This window comes from Stenella coeruleoalba (assembly GCF_951394435.1).
Source record: "Stenella coeruleoalba genome assembly, chromosome: 2".
Taxonomy (NCBI): Eukaryota; Metazoa; Chordata; class Mammalia; order Artiodactyla; family Delphinidae; genus Stenella; species Stenella coeruleoalba.
Window position 1 is genome coordinate 132573488 of NC_137147.1, and position 21397 is coordinate 132594884.

The 21397-nt window shown below is 57.5% G+C and overlaps 1 protein-coding gene across 1 annotated transcript; it reads right to left on the reverse strand.

Moving 5' to 3' along the window:
• Positions 1-1044: 1044 nt before the first annotated feature.
• Positions 1045-18163, reverse strand: LINGO1 (leucine rich repeat and Ig domain containing 1; the record flags this gene model as incomplete). Its single annotated transcript, XM_079912450.1, has 2 exons — positions 17512-18163; positions 1045-2901 (listed from the first exon to the last, which is right to left on the reverse strand). Exons 1-2 carry the CDS (start codon positions 17515-17517, stop codon positions 1045-1047), a joined length of 1863 nt encoding a protein of 620 aa, XP_079768576.1. The 5' UTR covers positions 17518-18163.
• Between the last annotated feature and the right edge of the window lie 3234 nt (positions 18164-21397).

Below are 21397 nucleotides of genomic sequence, written 5' to 3' on the forward strand. Positions count from 1 at the left end.
CCACCACCCACAGTGAGATAATAATGACCATAATGAGAACAGTCACCCACACATGTGCACAGCACTTTACAGGTTACAAAGTGTTTCACATACATCATCTCATCAATTCCTCACAACAGCCCTGTGAGGTAGGCAGGGCGGGGAGTAGCGTTTCCGTTTATACAGATGTGGAGACTGAGGCCCAGAGAGGGTCGATGACCTGTTCGAGGCCACACAGCAAGTCAGCAGCAAAGCTGGGACCAGAGTTAGGCCTCGGCCCCTGGCTCTCTCCACTGACCGTGCTGTCCTCCAGGAGGACCCCAGCCCCTGTCCAGTCTCAGCCACACCCGAGCCAGGCCCCGCCCCCTGGCAGTAGTGCTGCCTGGCAGCTCAGCAGACAGGCCCTCATCCCCATCGGGCAGCCCTGTCCCCTCCACCCGCTCTCTGCAAACAGCCAGCCCAGAGCTGGGCCCAGACCCACCACCAAACCTGCTCCTGGCGACTGCCCTGGCCGGGTGGGCAGGCAAGTGGGGCTGGAACCTCCTTCCCTGTTTTCCTGAGTGATCCCTCCCCACAGGGGAAGAGAAGAGAAAGGAGGAAGAGGAGGAAGAGAAAAACAAGAAACTGAGTTGGAAGAGGGCCCTGGAGCAATCAGGACGTCAAAAGTTTGCATTCCGACTAGCTATAGGAAATAGTTTTTTTTTTTTCTCTTTTTATTATTTCAAGTTTTCATAAAAATCCATAATTACTGAAACCCAAGTTACAGAGGAAGTTCGTAACCTTTTTATTGAATTATTGACTGTGCCGTGTCAGCTTCCGACTCCAGTCTGTCAACGTGTGCCCCTGTGCAGGTGGGGTCCCCAGACCTGGACTTCTGAGGTCCTGGTAGAAAGAGGGCAGGCGGTGAGGGCCAGCGGGGGCAGCAGGGGACGGCGTGGGAGGGAGAAAAAGAGTGTGTGTGGAGGGGCTGGGAGGAGGTGGGAAGGACTGGAGAGCGAGCGGATGGCGGCCAGGTCCCTTCCCCTGCCCGGCACGCCCCAGGGTCCCCGCCCCCCCGCCCTGGCCTCAGATCATCTTCATATTGAACTTGCGAGGTGCGTCGGCGGAGCTGATGCCTGCGTCCGACTTGCGGGGCACATACTCGATCTCGATGTTGTGCTTGGTGTTGCCCTTGCCCCGGCTCCAGAGAAACAGCAGCACCAGACAGAAGAGGACGACGCCCAAGAAAGAGATAAAGCCCATGGTGGTGGCGATGATGAGGGTCTTGATGTCGAAGGGGAAAGGCACGGTGGCGCGGGTGCTGTTGGCCTCTCCCTCGCCCGGCTGGTTGGAGATGAAGGCGAAGGTCTTGTTGGGCTGATGGGGCCAGTCGGGCGAGTAGCTGCGCACGTGCAGGTGGGCAGGCATGGAATCGTTGCCTCCCGCGTTGGCCGCGATGCACAGGTAAGTGCCGTTGTCCTGTACCTGGGCGTAGCGCACCTCCAGCGTGCCATCGGGGAAGACCGTGAGCCGCCCGTTGCTCTTGGCCGAGACCAGGTGCTTGCGGGGCGAGAGCCAGAGGATGGCGGGCGGCGGGTCGCCATCTGCCCGGCACACGAACTGCACTGTGTGGCCCTCATCCACAAACACCTGCTGGGCCTTGCGGTCCCGGATGCGGGCACGGCGGCAGGTGAAGTAGTTGGGCAGGAGCACATCAGGGAAGTCCTTGAACTCCTTGCCCTGGACGAACTCGGGCGTGGCACACGTGGGCTGCTGCCGGTTGAAGTTGAGCCGCCAGCGGCGCCGGAACACCCACAGGAGCCGGCAGTCGCAGGCCAGTGGGTTGGAGTCCAGGATGAGCGTCTCCAGGTTGCCCACCGAGTGGAAGGCCGACTCCTCCAGTGTGGTCAGCTGGTTGCCGGAGACATTGAGCACGCGCAGGTAGTTGAGGCCGCGGAAGGCGTAGGGCTCCACCACGGCCAGCTGCCCACCCACCAGCTGGATCTCCTGCAGCCTTAGCAGCTCATGCAGCATGGAGCCCTCAATGGTGTTGATGGGGTTGTAGGAGAGGTTGAGGAAGCGGAGATAGACCAGGTGGCGCACCGCCAGGTAGGGCACAGCAGTCAGGTTGCAGTGCGTGATAGACAGGGACGTCAGGTTGAGGCCGTAGAGACAGTTGGGAGTCATGGTGTCCAAGTAGGGCCAGTGAGAGATCTCCAAGACCTTGAGCCGGTACAACCTCTTGAAGGAATAGTCCCGGATGGCATTGATGTTGAGGTGCCGGAGCCGCAGGACAATGAGACCGTGCAGGTGGGACAGCGCCTCGGTGGGGATGGAGGTCAGGTTGCATTTCTCCAGCGTCAGCTGCTCCAGGCTGTTGAGGCCGCTGAAGGCTCGGTGGGAGATGTAGACGAGGTCGTTGTCGCCGACTTCCAGTGACTTGAGGTTGTACAGGTCCTGGAACATGTAGTCCAGCAGGATGACGATCTTGTTCTCGCTGATGTCCAGCTTGGTCAGGTTACTGAGGCCGGTGAAGACGCCCAGGGGGATGAGCTTCAGGCGGTTGCTGCGGAGCCCCAGCGTCCGGAGGTTGAAGAGGTTGTTGAAGGCACCAGGCTCCACGGCGCTCACGATGTTCTCATTGAGCTCCAGCTCCTCCAGGTGCGGGAAGCTGGCAAACTCGTCCTGGTTGAGCGTTTTGATGCGGTTCTTGCCCAGGTCTAGCAGGCGGGTCTCAGTGGGGATGCCCTCAGGCACCGCCACAAAGCGCTTGCGGTGGCAGAGCACTGCGCGGTCCTGGGCGGAGCACTCGCAGCGGGGCGGGCAGCCTGTGGCTGAGCCTGACAGCACCGAGCCCAGCACCAGCAGGAGGATGGGCTGCCAGCAGGCCAGGAGGGGGCTGGGCATGCTCCTCACGCCCCCCGCCAGCATCCTCTCGCTCACCTGTGGCCAGAAGCAAGCACAGGACAGAGGGCGCGGTTAGAGGGCAGTGTCTGCTGGACCCCCGCCCAGAGCCCGCTGTGCCCTCTGCCCTCCTGCCCTGTCAGGATGTCCCTGACACACAGAGAGAGGCAGGGGTCCAGAGTGGCATATGACACCTGCCTGGGACCCCACAGTGAGGTCCAGATGCCCAGGCCAGAGGGCCTCCTGCCACCCCATGCTGCTTCCTCCTTGCCCCTTACCCCACCCAGAGCCCTCCTGAAGGACCCTCCGGCATCCCGGGATCCAGGGGGATCATGGAAGGGGCAGGGTCACTTCAGATGAGCCTGGGGTTGGCACCCTAGGCTGCAGCCACCTCCTTTCCATTTTACATTTTACAGACAATGCAACTCCAGGCACGCACCTCACACCCCACCTGGCACGCTGAGCCTCAGCTTCCCCTGGTGTTCATCAGGGATAAAGCGAGACCTGTTGAGTTGCCTTCAGGGCTCACAGAGGGAATCAAAGGGGCTCAAAGGCTGAGGCCTCTAGGAATAGCCAGCAGAGGAGCATGTCTGGGCCCCAGCGTGCCAGGCAAGGGCTTCTGAGGCTGCTGGGGCCCACCCTCTCAGAACTTCAGCCTGAGCATCCCCAGACACAGACACCACGGCTCCCTCTCCATCAACACTGTGCTGAGCTCGAAGCCCAGGAATCTTGGGCAACCAGCATACCCAGTGGTTCCCGCCAGTGTTTGTGTCACTGCTCCCCAGTGGGGTTTCTGGATCAGTGGAGGGCACCCCCTTCCAGAAAGCCAGGACCCAGCCGTAGTGCCTCCCTGGGGAATCTTTCCAACTCTACCCTTCGTCTGGGTCCCCATGGTGACCCACCCAGGCGCCTGAGCCCAGGCCCCTGTTATTCTTTCCTCCTGGAATGTCCCTTCCCCCGGTGTGTTGAAACCCCATCTTCGAGGCCATTGCTCTGAGAAGCTTTTTCTGATCCCCAGTTGGAAGTGTACTCCCCTTCAAAGACTCCCCCCAGGCTTCATCCGTCTGTCTCTCCGGCTTCCAATCACCCTCCTCCTAGTACGAGGGTTCTGTGCAGCTGCTGGTCCGATGGGGGAGCAGTCAGACCCCCACAGCCCAGGACGGCGCAGGCAGCCCTGGAGGTGCCGGTCCACACTGGGGCAATGGGGACGTGAGGCTTGTTACAGCTGGGTCCTGAGGAACGTGCAGGATTTGGGTGGTGATGACAAGGGAGACGGTGCCAGGATAGGGGTCCAGCCTGAGTACAGGCTGCAGGTGGTGTGAGCGAGGGGTGTGCGGGAGCTCGCCCCCTGATTACTCTCTCCTAGCCCGCATTCAGGCCACTTGCTCCCACTTCTGCTAGACTGCTCTTCCCTCCTCTATCTCTGTTCCAGCCTATGGGAAACTGGCCCAGCAGGGTCCTTAGGGGGCTGGGAGGACTAGTCTGGACTCTTTCAAACTCCAGAGGCTGGACCAGACGGTCTCTGGGGGCCGAGCTGAAGCCCTTCTACTGCTAGTGGGGGTGAAGATCCATCCCACCCAGCCTGGCACCCTTGGGGCTCTGCTGCCATCCACATAGCCCACACTCATGGCCCTGAGGGGACCTGGCTGTAGGAAGGGGATGCCCAAGCTGGGAAGGTCCCATCTCTCTGCCCCAGCTCAGGCCCTTCTTCCACTCCTTCAAGCTCCTCCCCACACCTGCACACAGCCTCCACTTCCAAAGCTATAGTTCTTATCATCTGCACTTCAACCCTTACGGCAACTGGGGCTCGGAGAGCTTGTGGCTACCCAAGGACACCCAGCCGGTTGAGGAGGTGGATTTGGGTCCAAGGCTCTGGTCTGTCGGACTTCAATGACAATGCTCCAGCGGTCTCCCAAGACTGACAGGCACTCCCTGGTTGTTGATCGACTAAGTGACTGATTAACTAGAGAGGGCTCCCGGTGTCACTGACATGTTATAGAATCTGCAAGGTTTTGTTATTCCCAAGGGCTCTGTCCACCAACCCCCCTCCCCTCAGCCCCTCTCATCCTCTCTCCAGAGTTTTCTGTGGTTTGGCCTCCCCCACCCCACCCTCATCAGGCCATTTTCCACAAGTCACACATGCTCCAGTGACCCACCAGAAAAGCAAACATCCTGACAGGCAATCAATAAGCAATTGGGACGGCAGCTGGGGCTGGCGCGGGTGTGAGCTTGGGGACCGGGAGAGGTAAATAGGACTTTTAGCACCCAGCTCACCACTGCGCTGGGGCGTGGGGTAGGCTGATGGAGAGGGTGCTAAGGAATGAGAGAGGGGATAGCGAGTGCACAGGTTACCTTGAGATGTCGGTAAGACCCTCATACAGACAAGAATCTGGCATACGAAGATTCCACCCCCTTGTCTCAACCTACCCATCTACCTCCTCTCCCACCATTCCCCCCAGGGAAAACACCCAGGTATCGCAGCCTTGTCCAGCACATTCCTGGCTCTAAACCATCTCCTTTTGGAGATCTCTCCCAGACTCACTGCCCCAGCGGCCTTTGTGACCATCCATCCCAAAAGCCATCTCCTCCATGAGGCCACCCCTGATCTCCTCAGTCAGAAATTATCTCTTGCCCACAACTCTGAAGTACCTTAGATTTATTAGTAATGACATTATGTAACTGATGTATAGCACATCTCATTCTAAAAATGATTTGAGCCAATGACCAGAAAAATTATGTTATAAGATGATAAAGCTAAAGAAGGCAAGCCAGTCAAGAAAGAAGGTCACAAAATCCTATATAATGATTAAAGACGAGAGCTTCCTAGTGACCTGAGCAAAGAGGGAAATGTGCTCCAAAGCCTCAGCACTTGGCGCCTCTCCTGTGTCGTATGTTTAATCCTGGGTCAAACTCCCACGGGTACATTTCTCTCACCTGCTAGAGAGTGAGGTGCCTGAGGGCAGATGATGTGTCTGCAGCCTCAGACCAAGGTGTGGCACGGAAAAGACTCAACTGAATGTTCTTTGACAGGAAGTGTGTGTGCGTGAGAGAGTTGTTGCAGGGGCTGGAGTCACTCTGATGACGCTGACCCTGGAGCAGGCCCACTGAGCAAAGAGAGACCTGGTGGATTCAAATATGTTGATAGAAAAGCTAGTTGGCATTGCCCTGTGTGGCAGACCCGGCAGTTAGACCCCCAGAGCAATGGGCCATACTCCACGGGACCAGGATAGCTCCAGAAGGGCACATCCTCCGAATTGCCTTTTACATGTGACTGTCCTGAAAGATGGGGAAACTGAGGCCAAGAGGGGCTAACATGGCTTCCCAAGCTGGTTCAGCACACTGGGCCTGGTCTCCAGGCCGAACACCCCCACGGGGCCCCTGTCATCTAGGGATACTGGTAGGGTCGTGTCTGACGGGGTCACCAAAACTGCTGAGTGAGCAACGTGCTGCTCCCGCCCTCCTGGCACCATTAATCCTGCTGGTTATTCCTGCAGTGGCCAAGGAGAAGTGTTTTACGCATTTTAATCAGTGCTTTATTTTGGATCCTTGCCCCCTGAAGGGCTTCCCACAAGGGCAAGATTTTAAAAATCGGACCAATAAATACAAAGGAAATGAACATCGAAGGCTGGCTGGTGGGCAGGCAGAGGAGAGCCATGCCCGGGCCACAGCATACAGAGCCGACAGCAGCCTGCGTCCTCCCGACCCCAGAGCAGTGGGAGCAACCGAGCCATCAGACCTGCACTGCAGAGGGCCACCTGCCACCATCACACCCTCACTCACGTGGTGCGGCAGATACAGCCTGGCTCACTTGCTCCCCACACCAGCCACTCCACTGTGTGCCCCTCAGGGACGCCTGCCCTCTCTGCCCTTTCCCCCCGCTGTGCAGGGAGGGGCTGATTCCAGGGTCCCTGAGGGAACACACACAGAAACTGGATCTTCCCCAGCTGGAAAGTCAACATCCTCAAACCTGCATGAGGAATGAAGAGGAGTAAGGGCTCAGGCCCCAAACTGCAGCTTTACTGGGACTGGAAGGATCTGAGGTCGGCATCCCCAGTTGGGGCCTCACACTGGGGCTGTCCCTCAGGGCTCAGGGTTGAAGAGCATAGCTGGTGGAGACAGAAGGGGCATGGGATCATCCATGGGTGGACTTGGAGAACCCTAAGGGAGGACAGGGGTCATTCTATCTCCTAAGGCAGCATCTGGAGGCCCCTGGGGGCAGAGGCGTGCCTCTACCACGCAGCCAGCCTGGCCCATACGAGCTGGTCAGACGCCTACACTTAGGGAAGGGCTGGGACTAGCATCTTCAGACCACCTGCTACAGACCAGGTTTTAGGCTTTATACGCACTGTCTTAGAAACCCTCACCCAGCATTCAGAGATACTTCCTACCCATTTTACAGATGAGAAAAGCTGAGGCTTCCAAAAGAAAATTCCTTTGCCTTTAGGCCTAGGCTACAAAGCTAGGAAATAGCAGAGCTCCGTTCCTCCTGGTCAGGCTGCCTGCCCCAAGAGCTACCACAAGGGGAGCAGGACTTCTTTCAGACACACAGGCCAGTTCAGAGCCAAAGGAGGGGCAGGCATGTCATGGCAGCGCTAGGGTAAGGCCCCCAGGACTAAGGGAAGGCACTAGTCCTTAGGTAGCTGCATGTAGGTAACTTGCCCCTAAATGACAAAAGCTTTTCCCCAACTGTCAGAAAATGGTATGTTGAACACACTGAATTTTTTCAGTGTTTTCCCACCATACCATTCTCCTTTGCCTGCTGCCACTGTCAATGCTAGAATCTCACCTAATTTGGGGTCGGCTGCAGCACAGGATGGAAGGTTGTTATTTTGGGTTTACAGTATCAATATTTCATGGTGTTCCCACTCAGTGCTCCTCAGGGACCACAGGCATCCCCAGTACACACAGGCATGAGATCCCTGGCATGGAGGTGCCCACTGCCATCCCCGGGGCCCGTGGCCCCCTGGGTTCTCAGCCTGGCTGTGTGACCTGGGACTACTGCGACAGGCTGCTTCTTCACTGGTAAATGAGGCTGTTATGCACGATCTCATCTTGTCCTGACACTCTACATTCCTAAGACTGGGCCTGCAGCAGGAAGGAGGGAGGAGGGAGGGCAGACTTGGGATGGGGGACTGAGGGCTTCAGAGAGTCTGCCTTGGGCCCCGCCCAACTCTACTACCCTTTCCTACTGATTGTCAAAAGCCCTGGGCCTGTTAGCACATCCCGTTCCCACCGCCACCCCTTGAGGTGGGTCGATTACTCGGAAAGGTGAAGGGACTTACGCTGTGTCACCAAAGACTGGAGGCAAGGCAAGGTCTAGATTCTTCAGGACTTGCCCTGTCCCCAAGCTCCTGCCTGTCTGCAGTCCCTTCTCTGCCTTCAGCTCCAGGGCACAGAGCAGCTGGATCCACTCCATGAAATGATAAAGCACGTTCGTGATACGAGTACCTGTTCAGAGGCAGCTGTGGCCACGTGGCTGAAGGTAGGGTAATGGCAGGGTGGAGTGAGGCCTGTCTAGGAAGCCCCGATGGTCGCTCCATCCCGGGGCCTTTCTCCCACAGCGATGGTCGACCATCTGCCCCATGCCTGGAGATCTCCCGCTCAGCCTTCAGAATCCAGCTCAAGGGTCTTCTACCCCAAGCCGCTCTTTGCAAGTCCCCAGGAAGAAGGGATCACCTCCTGGGGGTCCCTCTGGATCTTGGGTGGCCCTCTGCCAAGCACTGCTGGTGTGTTTACCTCTCTCCCTTCCTCCCTCTGTTACAGCCTCTGCTGCCTCCCCTTCTGGGGCCCCCAGATTGAGAGCCCCCAGTACAGGGCTGGGGCTGCTATAGCTCAGCACTGCCAGGGCCAGCTTCAAGGGCCCCCGACACACAGCTGCTGGGACAGCTCCCCAGCACAGCTCTTGACTCTAGTCTAAGCTCTTAACAGAGGCTTCAAGGAGGAGGAGGAGGTGTCATGTGGGCTCAGGCTGAACTACAGATACATTTCCACCGGCCAAAGTCAGGGGCGGGAGAGGCGGCATTTCAGCCAGGAGAACGGTGCAGGCAAAGGTGTGCAGGGTGGAGGTGACTCGTGTCCGGGAACGTTTGAGAGCATCCAGGGGCTCCTAATTGCCTCTCTCCTACCCCAAATCCTGACCCGGGTCCCTGGACTCCTTTTAAAGATCCTCCATTCTGGCTTTCCCGGGCTAATCCCTGCTGAGGTGTGAATGGCTGATAATGGCTTAAGGTGTGAGCTGCTAATGGGGGCAACTTGGTCTTCCCTGGCCAGTCTAATCCAGCAGGGCTATGCTGAGAGCCTGGGGAAGGGCAGGGGCTGCCCCCTGGCACACGGGGAGGGGGTATGGGGGCAAAGGAAACCCTGGGAGGAGGGGTTAGCACCAGGTTGAGCTCTGGCAGGAGAAATCCAGACCGACTGTGGCCCGCAGGCAGGCAGCTGAGCCGCTTCCGTCTGTCTGTCTCCTCCTGGGCTGGTCTGCCTGTCTTTGCCTGCCCTCTCCCTCTCCCTTCTCCTCCTCCTTCATTCGCCCCCAACGGGGAGAGAAAAATCAACCTGAAAGAAAATTGAGGGCATGTCCTTTGTCGTGTATCATTCTTTATTTTCCTCTTGCTCTTGGTTCTAGCAAAGAGTTGCTGGGCCCCCGGCGTGTCTGTGTGTGACGTTTGTGAGCAGGCAGCCATGTGTGGCCTATGTGGATGTGTGTGCCTGCTGTCCCCCCTCCTGCCACTGCCGCTCCCTGCACCCACCCTCACCCACGGCCACTGCCATCAGCCCCATCTCTTAGGTGCACTTGGAAACTCAGTCCTCTCCCAAAGGTGCTCACCTGGCCTCTCAGCCATGGCCGGGCTGGAGGGTGCTGACTGGGCGCAGTGTGGCTGCCTGCCTGTTTGCTAGGGCCGCTGCCCCTGTGTGGCCCTGGGCAAGCACCCGTGCCCCCTGCACCTAAGGGAGGGTCGCCCCTGCCCACCCCACTGCCTACCCCACTGAGCGCAGCTGATCTCAGGAGCTGACAGCCTTCCACCCAGTTCACAGCCCCAGGCCACTTGTGGGATAAATTATGAAATTTAATGGCAAAGCATCTTAGTGTTTAAAGGCTTCTATGTACAGGCTTTGCTCTCTAGTGGCTGCTGGCTTGTTGCGGAGGAGCAAGGGTGGGGCAAGGCCTAGAGAAGGCTACTTCTGAGCGGGCAAAGGGCAGTGGGCTCTGGCCAGGGCACCCTGCCCTGCTGTGTGAACTTGGGTGAGTCCTGGACCACTCTGGACCATGCCTGCCCTTCCACACGGTTGTTCTGAGGTGAGAGGCCAGTGGGGAAGCTAGGAGCCGGCCTGGGGGAGGCAGGAGGGAGCCACTGGTTCTGGGAAGCTTCCTTGTTGTCTGCTGTGGGCCTGCCTGAGCGGACAGCACTCCTAGTTGGACTGGTGCGGTCCCAGAATTGAGGAGGGGTACACAAGCACCCATGTGGTGACCTGACGGGTCTCAAGGAAAGTGATGGTCCTGCACCCCCATACCTCCCTTCCCATCTCTCTCCAGGTCTGAGATGCCAACCCAGGCCCTTGGGGACAGCAAGATGCCCCCGAAGGACTCTGGCCCCATCCACCGCCCAGGCCAGGGGCCCCTTGGGAGGTGCCTAGCAGAATGCCTGCTTCATCTCCCCTCAGCCCCCCTCTTTCTGGGGCACCCAGGGCCCTCTCCCAGTTGCTCCAGCCCTCAGGCTCCTCTACCTTGGGAACAGCTTAGGTTGGCCCATTTCGGACTTTGGAGGCCTGAAAACCAGCCAATCCCCACCTGGGAGGGTCACAAGCCTTGGGCTTGGGAGAGGGGGGAGGTCACAGCCTCAGAAATCCAGGGTGGAGATGGAGGAGCTGAGGGGAGTGGTGGATCTAATGTGGGATTTGAAGGCCAGAGACCTGTGATGATGATGATGATGATGATTGGAAAAACCCTAACAGAGGACTTTTCTGGTGTGCCGGCATTATTCTAAGTACTTTACATATAAAAATTAATTTAACCTCACCACAATCTGTTGAGGTAGGTCCTGTTATTGTTCCCATTGTGCAGATGGAAAAGACAGAAGCACAAGGAGGTTCTGTAATTTGCTCAAGGTCACAAAGAGGTTCTGAAACTTGCTCAAGGTCACAAAGCTAGCAGGATATGAACGCAAACATGAACTTGTTTAATCTTCACAACAGTCCTATTAGGTTGGTACTATTATCCTCATTTTAAAGATTAGATAACTGGGGCCAAGAGAGGTGATGTAACTTGGCCCAAATCACACAGCCGTAAGTAGCAGAGCTGGAATTAGTCCTGAGGCAGTTAGACCACAGGTTGTCCTGACCACTCTTATATACTGCCTCTCTGATTCAAGTTCAAGGGCTGCTGAGCTGCATGATCGTGGGCAAGTGGCTTTATGCCTCGGGGCCCTAAACTCCTCATTTAGAAAAGGGAATGGCAGATTTTGTACTGCTCTCATAGGGCTGGGGGCAGAGAATTCAAGGAGAAGGAAGGGAAGAGACATTTATATGGAGCACATAAACTAAATGCTTTGCAGAATGACCCCACCAACCCTCACCACATACCCTGGGAGGGAAGTACCATTAGCCCCATTTTACTGATGAGGAAACTGAGGCTCCAAGCCATTACTTCACCTGCCAAAGGTCACTGAGCCTGTCTAACTCCAGAGGCATGATAACCCTAGAGACCATCACTCAGATGAGGAAACAGAGGCCCAAGAGCACCAGCAACTTGTCCGGAAGAAGCCCGGCCTCCTGATGGCAGCAACCTTCTCTCCCCAACATCATGCAAGGATAACATAGCCTCTCCGTTCATGCTGCAGCCACGTCAGGGACAGGTGAAGGTTTGCATGATTTCTGCCTCAGAAAAGGGAGAAGACTTAAAAACAACCCCCCTATACATCACAAACCAAGGTCCAGCGAGTTATTTATACCACGGACAGGCAAACTATAAATAAAAACACTTGCCCTTCTCTTGGCACTGACTGTTCAAAGCCCTCTCTGCTCAGCTGAATCTTGGCCAATCTCTTGCCAAAGCCCTTTTCCAACCTGCTATGTATACTATGCTCAGTATCAAGAGGTGATGAACCCCTCTGGTCAGACACATACAGGTGGTGTGTTCTGCTCAGGCACAACTGATGCCATCACCTGACTGTGCATTCACGAGAAGCCCAAACTTGGGACGGTCCTGGCATCTCTGCAAATCTCTAAGGTGTGTCCCAAGGCAGAGGGTATAAAGGGTCCAAGTGCACGCCCACAGGGTAGAACCAAAGAGCCATGTGCGGAGTCATAAAGGCCTATTCTGTTCAGTATGAGGAATCAAATAGAAGATCAGACGGCTCAGGATAGAAGATGTACCTTGGTAGATAATGAGTGAGCAGGCTGTCATGAGAGGTATGCAAGCAGAGACCGTGGATCAGGGACACTGCAGGAAGACTCCTCTGCTGGGTCCACACCTCAGCGGCCCCTCTTAGCTCTGAGATACTCCCATCTTGCACCCCAGTAAAGGGAGTTGACATGGCCAGCCCCCCAACTGCATCTGCAACCCTGTGCTGGGCCAGACAGAGGAAGCATGCTGGCCGGGCCCCCACCCGCTCCTGGAGCCACGAGCCGGTTCTCTGCAGAGGGAAGCAGAGGAGGTGGCAGAGAGAGATTAATTCCCTGAAATGGGAAAAAATAGAAAAACACACACACACCACACACCCTAATAACACGTAATAAGAGGTTGGATACAAGGAACAATGCCCTGGTAATGTCACCCTGGCGGCAATCAATTTGGGTGTCACATGAAATAGGCATAATTATTCCGCCAGCCCCGTCGCTCATCTCTAACCAGCTCCAGGGGCCCAGGCCCGGGTGGGGAAAGCGCTGTAGAATCAATTGCTGGTGCTCCAGGCTGGCAGAGGGAGCCGCTCCAGATTAGCTTGCCAGCACCAGGTTTCTCAGCCCCTGAGGGTAGGCAGGGGCTTGAGGGCCTTGCAAATGCCCAGGAGACGCCTTGCTCAGCCATCCCTCACTTGCTCAGTGGGCAAGGGAAATCAGGGAGGACTCCCCAAGGAGGTGGGAAAGAAGGAGGAGCGAACATACGTATGTTCATCATTGTTCATTCCTCAGGTCACCACACTCTTAGCACTCACTAAGGCCAAGCCCCACACCAGGTGCCAGGGGTTTATCGGGGGCTGTGCATTATTAAAATAATGAGGCAAAGTCTCCTTCTACCTCCCAAGCTAGGGCCACCCCTGCCCATCCTGTGGGTGAATACAGAGCCACTAGGATTCCTTTGGCTCTAAGTGTGCAGGGACTTAAGCTCTCCTTGCTCCTCCTTCATTCCCACTTCATTGGGGAGAACTCCCTGACTGCTCTTGCCTATCCCTGACCCGCTTGCCCAGGGTTTATACAGACAGCACCTCAACACCTGGGGAAACTGAGGTGCAAAGGGAATGATTGCTTAGTGAGCACCCATTACACACTGGCTGCTGCTGCCTATCTCAACCCCCTTTCCATACACCAGAAACTGTGAATTTCAGATATGCAAATCAAGGCCGTAATATAAGATCATTTTACACTCATTCAATCATTAAAAGTCAAGATGTCTGAGCATACCGAGTGTAGGTGCGGGTGGGGAATAATGGGGATACTCATCTCCTGCTGGGGGAAGCATAAACGGTCCAACCAATTTGGAAAACACTGTGGCACATTTCCTAGTAAAGCTGAATATGAATATGACCTACGGCAATTCCGCTCCTAGCTGTGTGCCCCAGAGACGCTCTGCCTGTTGTCTTAGGGGAAGGGACAAGAAAGTTCACTGCAGCACTGTTTGTAAGAGTAAAAAGGGAAACAACTCACATGCCCATTAATAGAAGAATAAATACACTGTTTATGTTCAAACAACAGAACATTATGCATCAGTGAAAATGAATGAACTACATTTATCATTATTTGTAACAATATAGATGAAACTTAGGCATACGGTATTGAAGAAAAAAGGCAAATTCCAGAGGACTGCACGGTTTCATGTTCCTTTTACAAAGTTCAAAACTAACTAAAACTGAACAATTTCTCTATATTAAAATGTGATTTTTAAAAGGCAAGGGAATACTAAATAGATAATTTAGGGTAGTGGCTGCCAAAGGATGGGGTGAGAAGAAACACATGGGAAGATGCATATCATTATTAAAGTGCTAGTGTTCAGCTTAGGGAGTAGGGTCATGGTGTTCATTATATTAGTAGTCGTAGTAGTAGTAATACTAACTACATTAATTAATTAACAGACCATGCCTGGATTGGTGAGCAAGAGTCGCAGACCAGAGCTCGGGAAGAAGGCATTCTAGACTGAGCCCCATGCTTGTAAGCTGGGGTCTTTGGGCAAGTTGTCCTACCTCTCTGGCTCTCAGTTTTCTCAGCTATAAAATCAAATCTCTGTACCACCTACAAGGCTAAGATTGAGAGCACATCACTGATACAAACTATGAGTAGCCAGCAGTTCTGCAGAGTTTACTGTGTACCAGGCACTGTTCTAACTGCCTTGCATACATGAACACACTTAGTCTTCATAATTGCCCTCTGTTATCCTCACTTTACGGATAAGGAGACTGAGGTCCAAAAGATTAAGTTACTTGCCCACAGTCACAGAGCTAGGCAGTGTGGAGCTGAGATTTGAACCCAGGCATCTGGCTCCAGGTACCACACTCAACAACCTCACTATAAAATGACACTAAAGGAACTGAACACAGGAGGAGGGAACTGTTGTCAGAACAGCTCTACTGGGTCCACAGAGCCCAAGGATATTCATTCATTCATTCATTCAACACATAAATGAAGGTCAGCATCCCTCAAATGCATTTGGAAATGAACTTGCCTTCCCACTGTCTTTCTACAAAATAACCGTCGCTGATTCTGGAATCCTGCTTTCTGTGTCTCTGCCAAATCTTTTACTGCCTCAAGAGATACCCAGTCTCTCTCTCTTCCTGGAGGACCCCTGACTGCCGCAGCCCCCAGGAGCAAATCCCATCCTTCTCTGAGTACCAGTGTGTGCTACTGAATACCCTGCCTTTGCTCTCCCCAACCCCTGCCTGGGGCATCCTTGACACCACCTACCTCTGTCCATCCATTGCAGGCTGAAGACACTGTGTTCCTTCCAGGTAGTTTTTGCTACCAGAATCAGATGCTCCCTGGTGCCTCCCAGCATCTTTCCTATCCCCAAGGCCAGGCAAGGGAGCCCAGGGGATGGGTCCAGGATTGCCCCGGGTGTTCAAGGCAATCCATGGGGGCCATGGGAGGGCCTAGCCCAGAGCAGAGCAGGCAGCTCAGCCAGCATGTGTAGAATAAATGCATGAATGAATTGGCTGGTACAATATTAGGTGCAAACCAGGCACCGTAGCTGCATGGAGGAGGAGGGTGAGTGACGTGGAGCAGTCAGGGAGGCTTCCTAGAGGAGTGGCCAGGAGAAGAGAAGACCTTCTGGGTAGGTCTTCTCACAGCTAGACCAAGAGACCCCCAGCCAGCAAAACCAAGGCTCTCACTCTGAAACCACCACCACCTACAGCCTCCCCTCCCTGGCCCTTCCCTAGTCCCACAGGACCCACTTCCTCATCCCTCCACCTGACACACTGCCTCATGCCTCCATGGGACCCTGTGCAAACCACTGCACTGCTTCATCTCTCAGCAGGAATGCATTTCTCCCACCCTCCGGACCCAATCATGATCCTCTCACCATTTGCTGTGGTGGCACGTGGAGAGCAGTACCAGATGAGCCATCGCTGGTACCAGGGATCCTGTCTGGCTTTATGCTGACCAACCCTCACAAGACTTTTTTTTCTTTTCTTTTTGATATCCCCCCGGAATTCTGGGTTTTAGAAAATAATATCTAGTATAGGAAAAATGGGTGCTCCAGGGCAGGGGATAGGGGAACTGATCCCTAGGAAGAAGACTACTGCAAGGGGTAGAGTGGTCTCTACAATGCCCTCAGCCCACAAGCCATGATACCTTAGCCTTGAGCACCCACCCATCCCCCCAAACCTGGCCCCTTGGATTCGGTACCCACTCTAACTCCAGGCACTGGGGAGCACTGCAGCCTTGACCAAGCCCTACCGAAGGCCCATCTCACACATAAACTGGCAGGGAGTGGGAAAAGGGGCAGAGACAAGAATACCACAGGGGGCCCGCCCTCGCCTTTGCTAAGCCTCCCTCCAGGAGGGGCAGCTGGGTGCTGTCGGGAGCCCCTATCTGGGTTCCGAGGACTTCTTGGCCTCTCCCTTCTGTCACCTAATCCCCTGTCTCCTGCCTCAGGCCATGGGGAGAAAGCAGGAAGGGCAGGCAAGCTGTCCCAGCAGACCAGGCGCTGGCATCTTCCCAGAGGTGTAAGGACTCTGAGCCCCTCCTGGCCCACACAAGGACAAAGGGTCTGGGAGCAGCTGACCCTCCCTTCCCTCACAGCACTCCTTGCTGGATGTGCGGAAGCCCCAGGCTCTCTGCCGCCTCAATGCCCCGGCTCATTGCTCCCTGGGCATGGGAGGCACTGGTGCTGGAGCCATTGGCATAACGACCAGCAGGGCTGAGCCAGAGCTGGAGCCGCGGGCCAGGTTGGACTGCGCACCCTCCAGCTGCCCAAGCCGAGCAGAGGAGGACGGAGGGAGGGCTGGGCTGGCAGGAAAGAGGCTTGCCCAGATGGTGCTGCCCCCACCTCAGGGCTTCCTGCACTCCCACCCCACCAGGGCAGAGCTGTTGCCATCCTCTCAGATGCCCCAACTCCCCCAGCCCGACCCCAGGACCTCTGAGAACAAAGAGGAGATGCCGATGCCGGCACAACCAGGGCTGGATGGAGCTGGGCTGGGACCCAGGGCAAGAGACAGGAGGGGACTGTCCACTGGGCCTGGCCCCACCCCTCCTCAAAGTGGGATCCACCTGGAGGTGCCTGGGGGAGCAGGAAGCCCACAGCCCACCTTGCAGAGGTGGGGGGCCGAGAAGGAGACCTCTTCTTCTCAGCCGGTTCCTACCTCCCACCAGCTCTGCTTCGGAATGAAAAGTGGGGCAGGGGGAAGTGAGAAGCCTGGGCTGAAGACGAAGGGGAGGGCCCCCAATGGTTCCTGGGTCCTCCTCCACCCCAACTCCCTCTCCTCCACTCTCCTAGCCCCTATTTCCCCTTTTCTCCCCCTCACTGGGCAGGAGCTGGAAAGGGGCTGCCCCTTGTTAGGCGAGTCAGGAGGCGCCCAGCCCGTGCCTGCATCCACCGGCCTGGGGGTGCCTGGTGCAGGCTAGGGCTGCCTGGGGGTGTCTGGGGTCTATAGAGAGAGGCAACCACCCAGTGCTGAGCAGGGGGCTTACCCTTCAGGGTGACCAGTGCTCAGAATGGGAGGTGGGACAGAGGACGAGCAGGACTGTGACCCCTCCCCAGCTCAGGGGGTCCCAGCTAGACAACCTGGAATTTGTTGGGTGGGAGGGGCGGGAAAGAAGAAACCTTCATTTCTGAGGCTTCGCTGGGCGGGGGGGCGATCAGATCTGTGACCCCCAACGCGGGTTTGGGTGACGCTGGGGTGCCCCACAGCCCCAAGATGGGCACAGCCCGGGCCGACGGCGGCCCCCAGGGGCGCTCGCCGTGGGGCTGCCCACTCGGGGCTGGGCCGCGGCCGCCGGGCTCACCTGCATTTCGGGCGCGCTGTCCGTCCGCTCCGCTCGGTCACCAATCGCATGTCTCCCCCGCCAGGGCCCCAGCCCCTGCCCAGCCCCTGCCCAGCCCCCTCCTTCGTCTCCTCCTCCTTGTCCGACACCTCCGCCCGGCAGTCCGCTCGCCCTCGCGGGGCTAGCCGTCCGTCTGTCTGCCCCACGCGGGCAGGAGCCAAGCCGGAGCCGGGGCCGGGGCAAGGGCCGGGGAGTGGGGAGGCGGGAGGCCGGGGCCCCGGCGGGCGGAGGGGCGGGTGCGCTCAGGACTGGCGACGCGGGCTCTACGAGCCTCGTTCTGTGCCCCGGGCCAGCCTGGAGCCGCCGCCGCCGCCGCCTCTGCCACTGGGGCCGGGGTCGAGGCCGGGCGCGCTCCGCAGCGGGGCCGGGGCCAGGGCTGAGGCCGGCGGGCAGCGGCCGCGCATGCTGCTCGGAGCCCCGCGTCGGGAGAGGAGCCGGAGCGGCGCGGGTGGGGACTCCGCGCGCTCCGGGGCCGGGGCCGGGACCGGGACCCGCCGCCGCCGCCTGTGCTGTCGCCGGCCGGCCGCCCGCTCCGGCTCCCGCGCCGACTCCCGCCCGGGCTCCGCGCTCTGCCGCGGCGCGGGGAGGGAGCGCGAGGAGCGAGCCAGGGAGGGAGGAGGGAGGGAGCGAGAGAGCGAGCGAGCTAGCGGCGGGAGCCGGGCGGGGGAGGAGAAGGCGCGGCCGCAAAACCGAGGGTGGGGGGGGGGGGAGTAAGGTGGAGGACTCGGCTCCTTTCAGCGAAGGGGGCGGAGAGGGAGGAGCGCCCCAACCACCGCCCTGCACTGATGGGGCAGCGAAACTGACAAAGGGGAGCGGGCTAGGGGCGTGCCAGCCTTGCGCGGGGGCCGGAGCCTCTGAGCTCCAGCCCAGCACACGACCGCGCTCCTCCGAGTCCCAGGCCAGCGCGGCCGCGGGGAGTCCGGTCTGCGGTCCTCCCTGGGGCTGTGTGCCCACCCTCGCGTGTGGCCACTTGCGTGCACATGTGAGCGCGTGTGTTCACACGTGTTAACTGGGGTCATTGCACACTGCCATGTGGACCGACACACGCACGTGAACCGGCAAGGCTCCCCACCGACCAGGGTTGTTTGGAGGACGGCGTGGGAAGGGTGAGGCCTGGAGCCGCGGTCAAGCGCCTTGTCCCCTCTTCTCGGAATTGTCTGCGAATCCCTGGAGGGCCCACATCCTGGCGGCCTTGGAGCTTGGCAGGTAGAGAGGGAAGCTCCGGGGCACGCCGAAGAAGGCGCGCCAGCCCCGCGGCTCTACCCCAAGCGTGGTCTCGCGCCCTCTTTTGCAGCCTGGGTCCCCGCCCAGCCTGGCTTCCTGTCCAGCAGAGGGCAGCAGGCCGTTCTGGCCAGCTCTGGCCGCGGGCACTGCACCCAGAGACCAGCAGAGGGCAACGCAGAGCCTCCGGACTTGGCTCCCCAAGGGTCCAGGGGATCCTGAGTTGAGGCACATACTCAGATAGGCCCAAGGAATGGGACCTCTCCTCAGATCCACAACCTCCTTGACCTGCAGATACAGAGATTCGGCTGGTGGAGGTCTCTTGGCAAAGCCTGCAGAGTGGGCTACGACCCTTGGGACCTCACCTCCTTCCACTGTACACCCCCTTCCATCTCCTTGAAGCCAGATGCCCTTTAACACTAAGCTAGTTTGATTAGAATAACCATCAATGCTGACACCACCCAGCATGCCCGCCCCTTCTCCACTGTTGGGAGTGCATCACATGAGCACATTAGGGGTAGGGGTCCCGGCAGGCAGAAAAGGAAACTGAGGCTGGGGGGCACAGACGTGGGGGAGGAGACTGGCCCAAAGCCCTTCAGTCTCTGGGGAAGAAATGGGGAATCCTGCTCCCAGTGCCCTGACCCCCATGGAGCCTGTCTGACATTCACTGCAGTTACCTGGCTAGCATGGTGGGGCCGCCAGTTCCCCCCTCACCCCCGCCCCAGCACCATCTTACTTCTCCACTGTTCAGCCTCACACACAGCCCAAAGAGTCGCACAGACCTTCTGTTCTAGCTCGACAGAGTTTGCGTACTTCTCAGTCTCACAGCCACACCACAGCTCTGAACAGTCATGCCTGGAGACCCATCTCCTGTCTCCTATGTCCATCCTCATCCTAGGCCTAGCTGGAGCCCCCTCCTAGTAAGTGAGGATGCTGTGCTGTGCACTCTACATTCATCCTCCAGCGACCCTGGGAGAAGGCACTGTTGCTCCCCCTGTGACAGAGAGAAGGAACCGCAGGCTCAGAGAGGTTCTGTGATTTCCCTGTGGTTAAACAGCTAGTAAAGCCTGGAAAGGGAATTTGAATCGCCTTCCAGGGCCAATTCCAGCAGGGGGCAGGCTTGGCAGAGGGACTTATAAAAGCTGGGAGGGGAAGCGAGAAGGCGACACAGGAGCCCCCTTCGCTTCAACAGCCCAGCGCAGGCGGTTCCCCGGCCCCTCAACCCTGTGCCGCCTGGACCCCCATCCCAGGCTGCCCAGCTCCCCCACCCCGGCTGTTTGTGAGTTACCCGTGAGCTCCCTCCCTCCCGCGCCGCCTCCTCCCACCAGCCAGACAGGAATAGACGCTCTCTCGCTCCTGCGTAAAGGCTCCGCCAGGCACCCGGCGGGCGAGCAGACCCGCTGCGGGGCGGCGGCGGGGGCGGGGGCTATTCCTGGTGCGGCGGCTGACGCAGACACTGCACGGCCACGGCGTATCTCCGCCCCCGACTCACCTGCTCCCTGCCTCAGTGATCTCGACGGAGAAATGGGGGAGAGCCCACTGCTCCCACCCCCAACCCCCAGATGCTGGCTGAGGAAGTTGGCGTCCTGAGGTGAGGTCTTCTGGGGCCCACAATTGTCCCTCTGCACCTTGGAGGCAGCAGGGATGACCAAAGAGCTGTGTGTCTGGGAGGAATTGCCCCAGAGTCTTAGTTCTCCATGTGAACAGTATCCAAGCCATTTCCCCTTCCGTTTCTCTAAACGAAATGACCCCTCCCAGCATTCCCTGTCTTATTTCACCAATGGGAACAATGGGGAAGGGAAGGCTTCGGGGAGGGAAGAATTTGGAGAAAAGGTCTTTTTGAGGGTCCAGCCTGGGCCTGGTGAGAGTGCAGGTCCCTGGCCTTGTCACCAGAGACCCCATGAAAGGGGGAGGGTGTCACTGGGGACAGGTATCTTTCCACTCCTGTCTGGCGGGGTGGTCCCCAACACAGCCCTCTCAGGGATCCCAGGGCCATGAAGAGTATGGAACATCAGAATGGCCCAGTCCAAGATTTCACTGGCACAACCTGGAGATCATAACCCTGGAGCTTCAGCTGAAGAATGTTCACCCGCACCTCCAGGCCTTTATCCTTACTGGTCCACCTGCTCGGCCTGTCCTCTCCCTGGTTCCCACCTGTGCTTCAAGACCAAACTAAGACCATTTGCATCTATTCCTGTCTCTCCTCCTCAGGCTGAAATGCCCTTAGAGGCAAGGGCCCAGTCTCCTCCCTCTCTGTCCTCAGACTAGGAGCTCCCAAGAGCAGGCCTGAGACAGCATGTTGCTGGCTTCAGGGTGAAAACTCAGCAAGTCCCAGTGAAGCAGGAATTAGTGGCTGCAAGGAGTCAGTCTGCTACAGCCTGAGTGCTCACAACAAAGCAGAGAATCTAGGAATGGGTTTGTCAGGGGACTGTGGAGGAGGGGCAGGACCCTCCAACATTTATTTGGCTCCTACTGTAAGCCAGGGTCTAAGCTATACTTTACATACTTCATCCCAATTCAAGATTGAGATTGCTATCCCCATTGTACAGATGAAAAAACTGAGGCTTTTGGGAGGGCTGGTGACTTGCTCAAGCTTACTCTGTGAAAGAGGTAGAGCTGGGCTTAG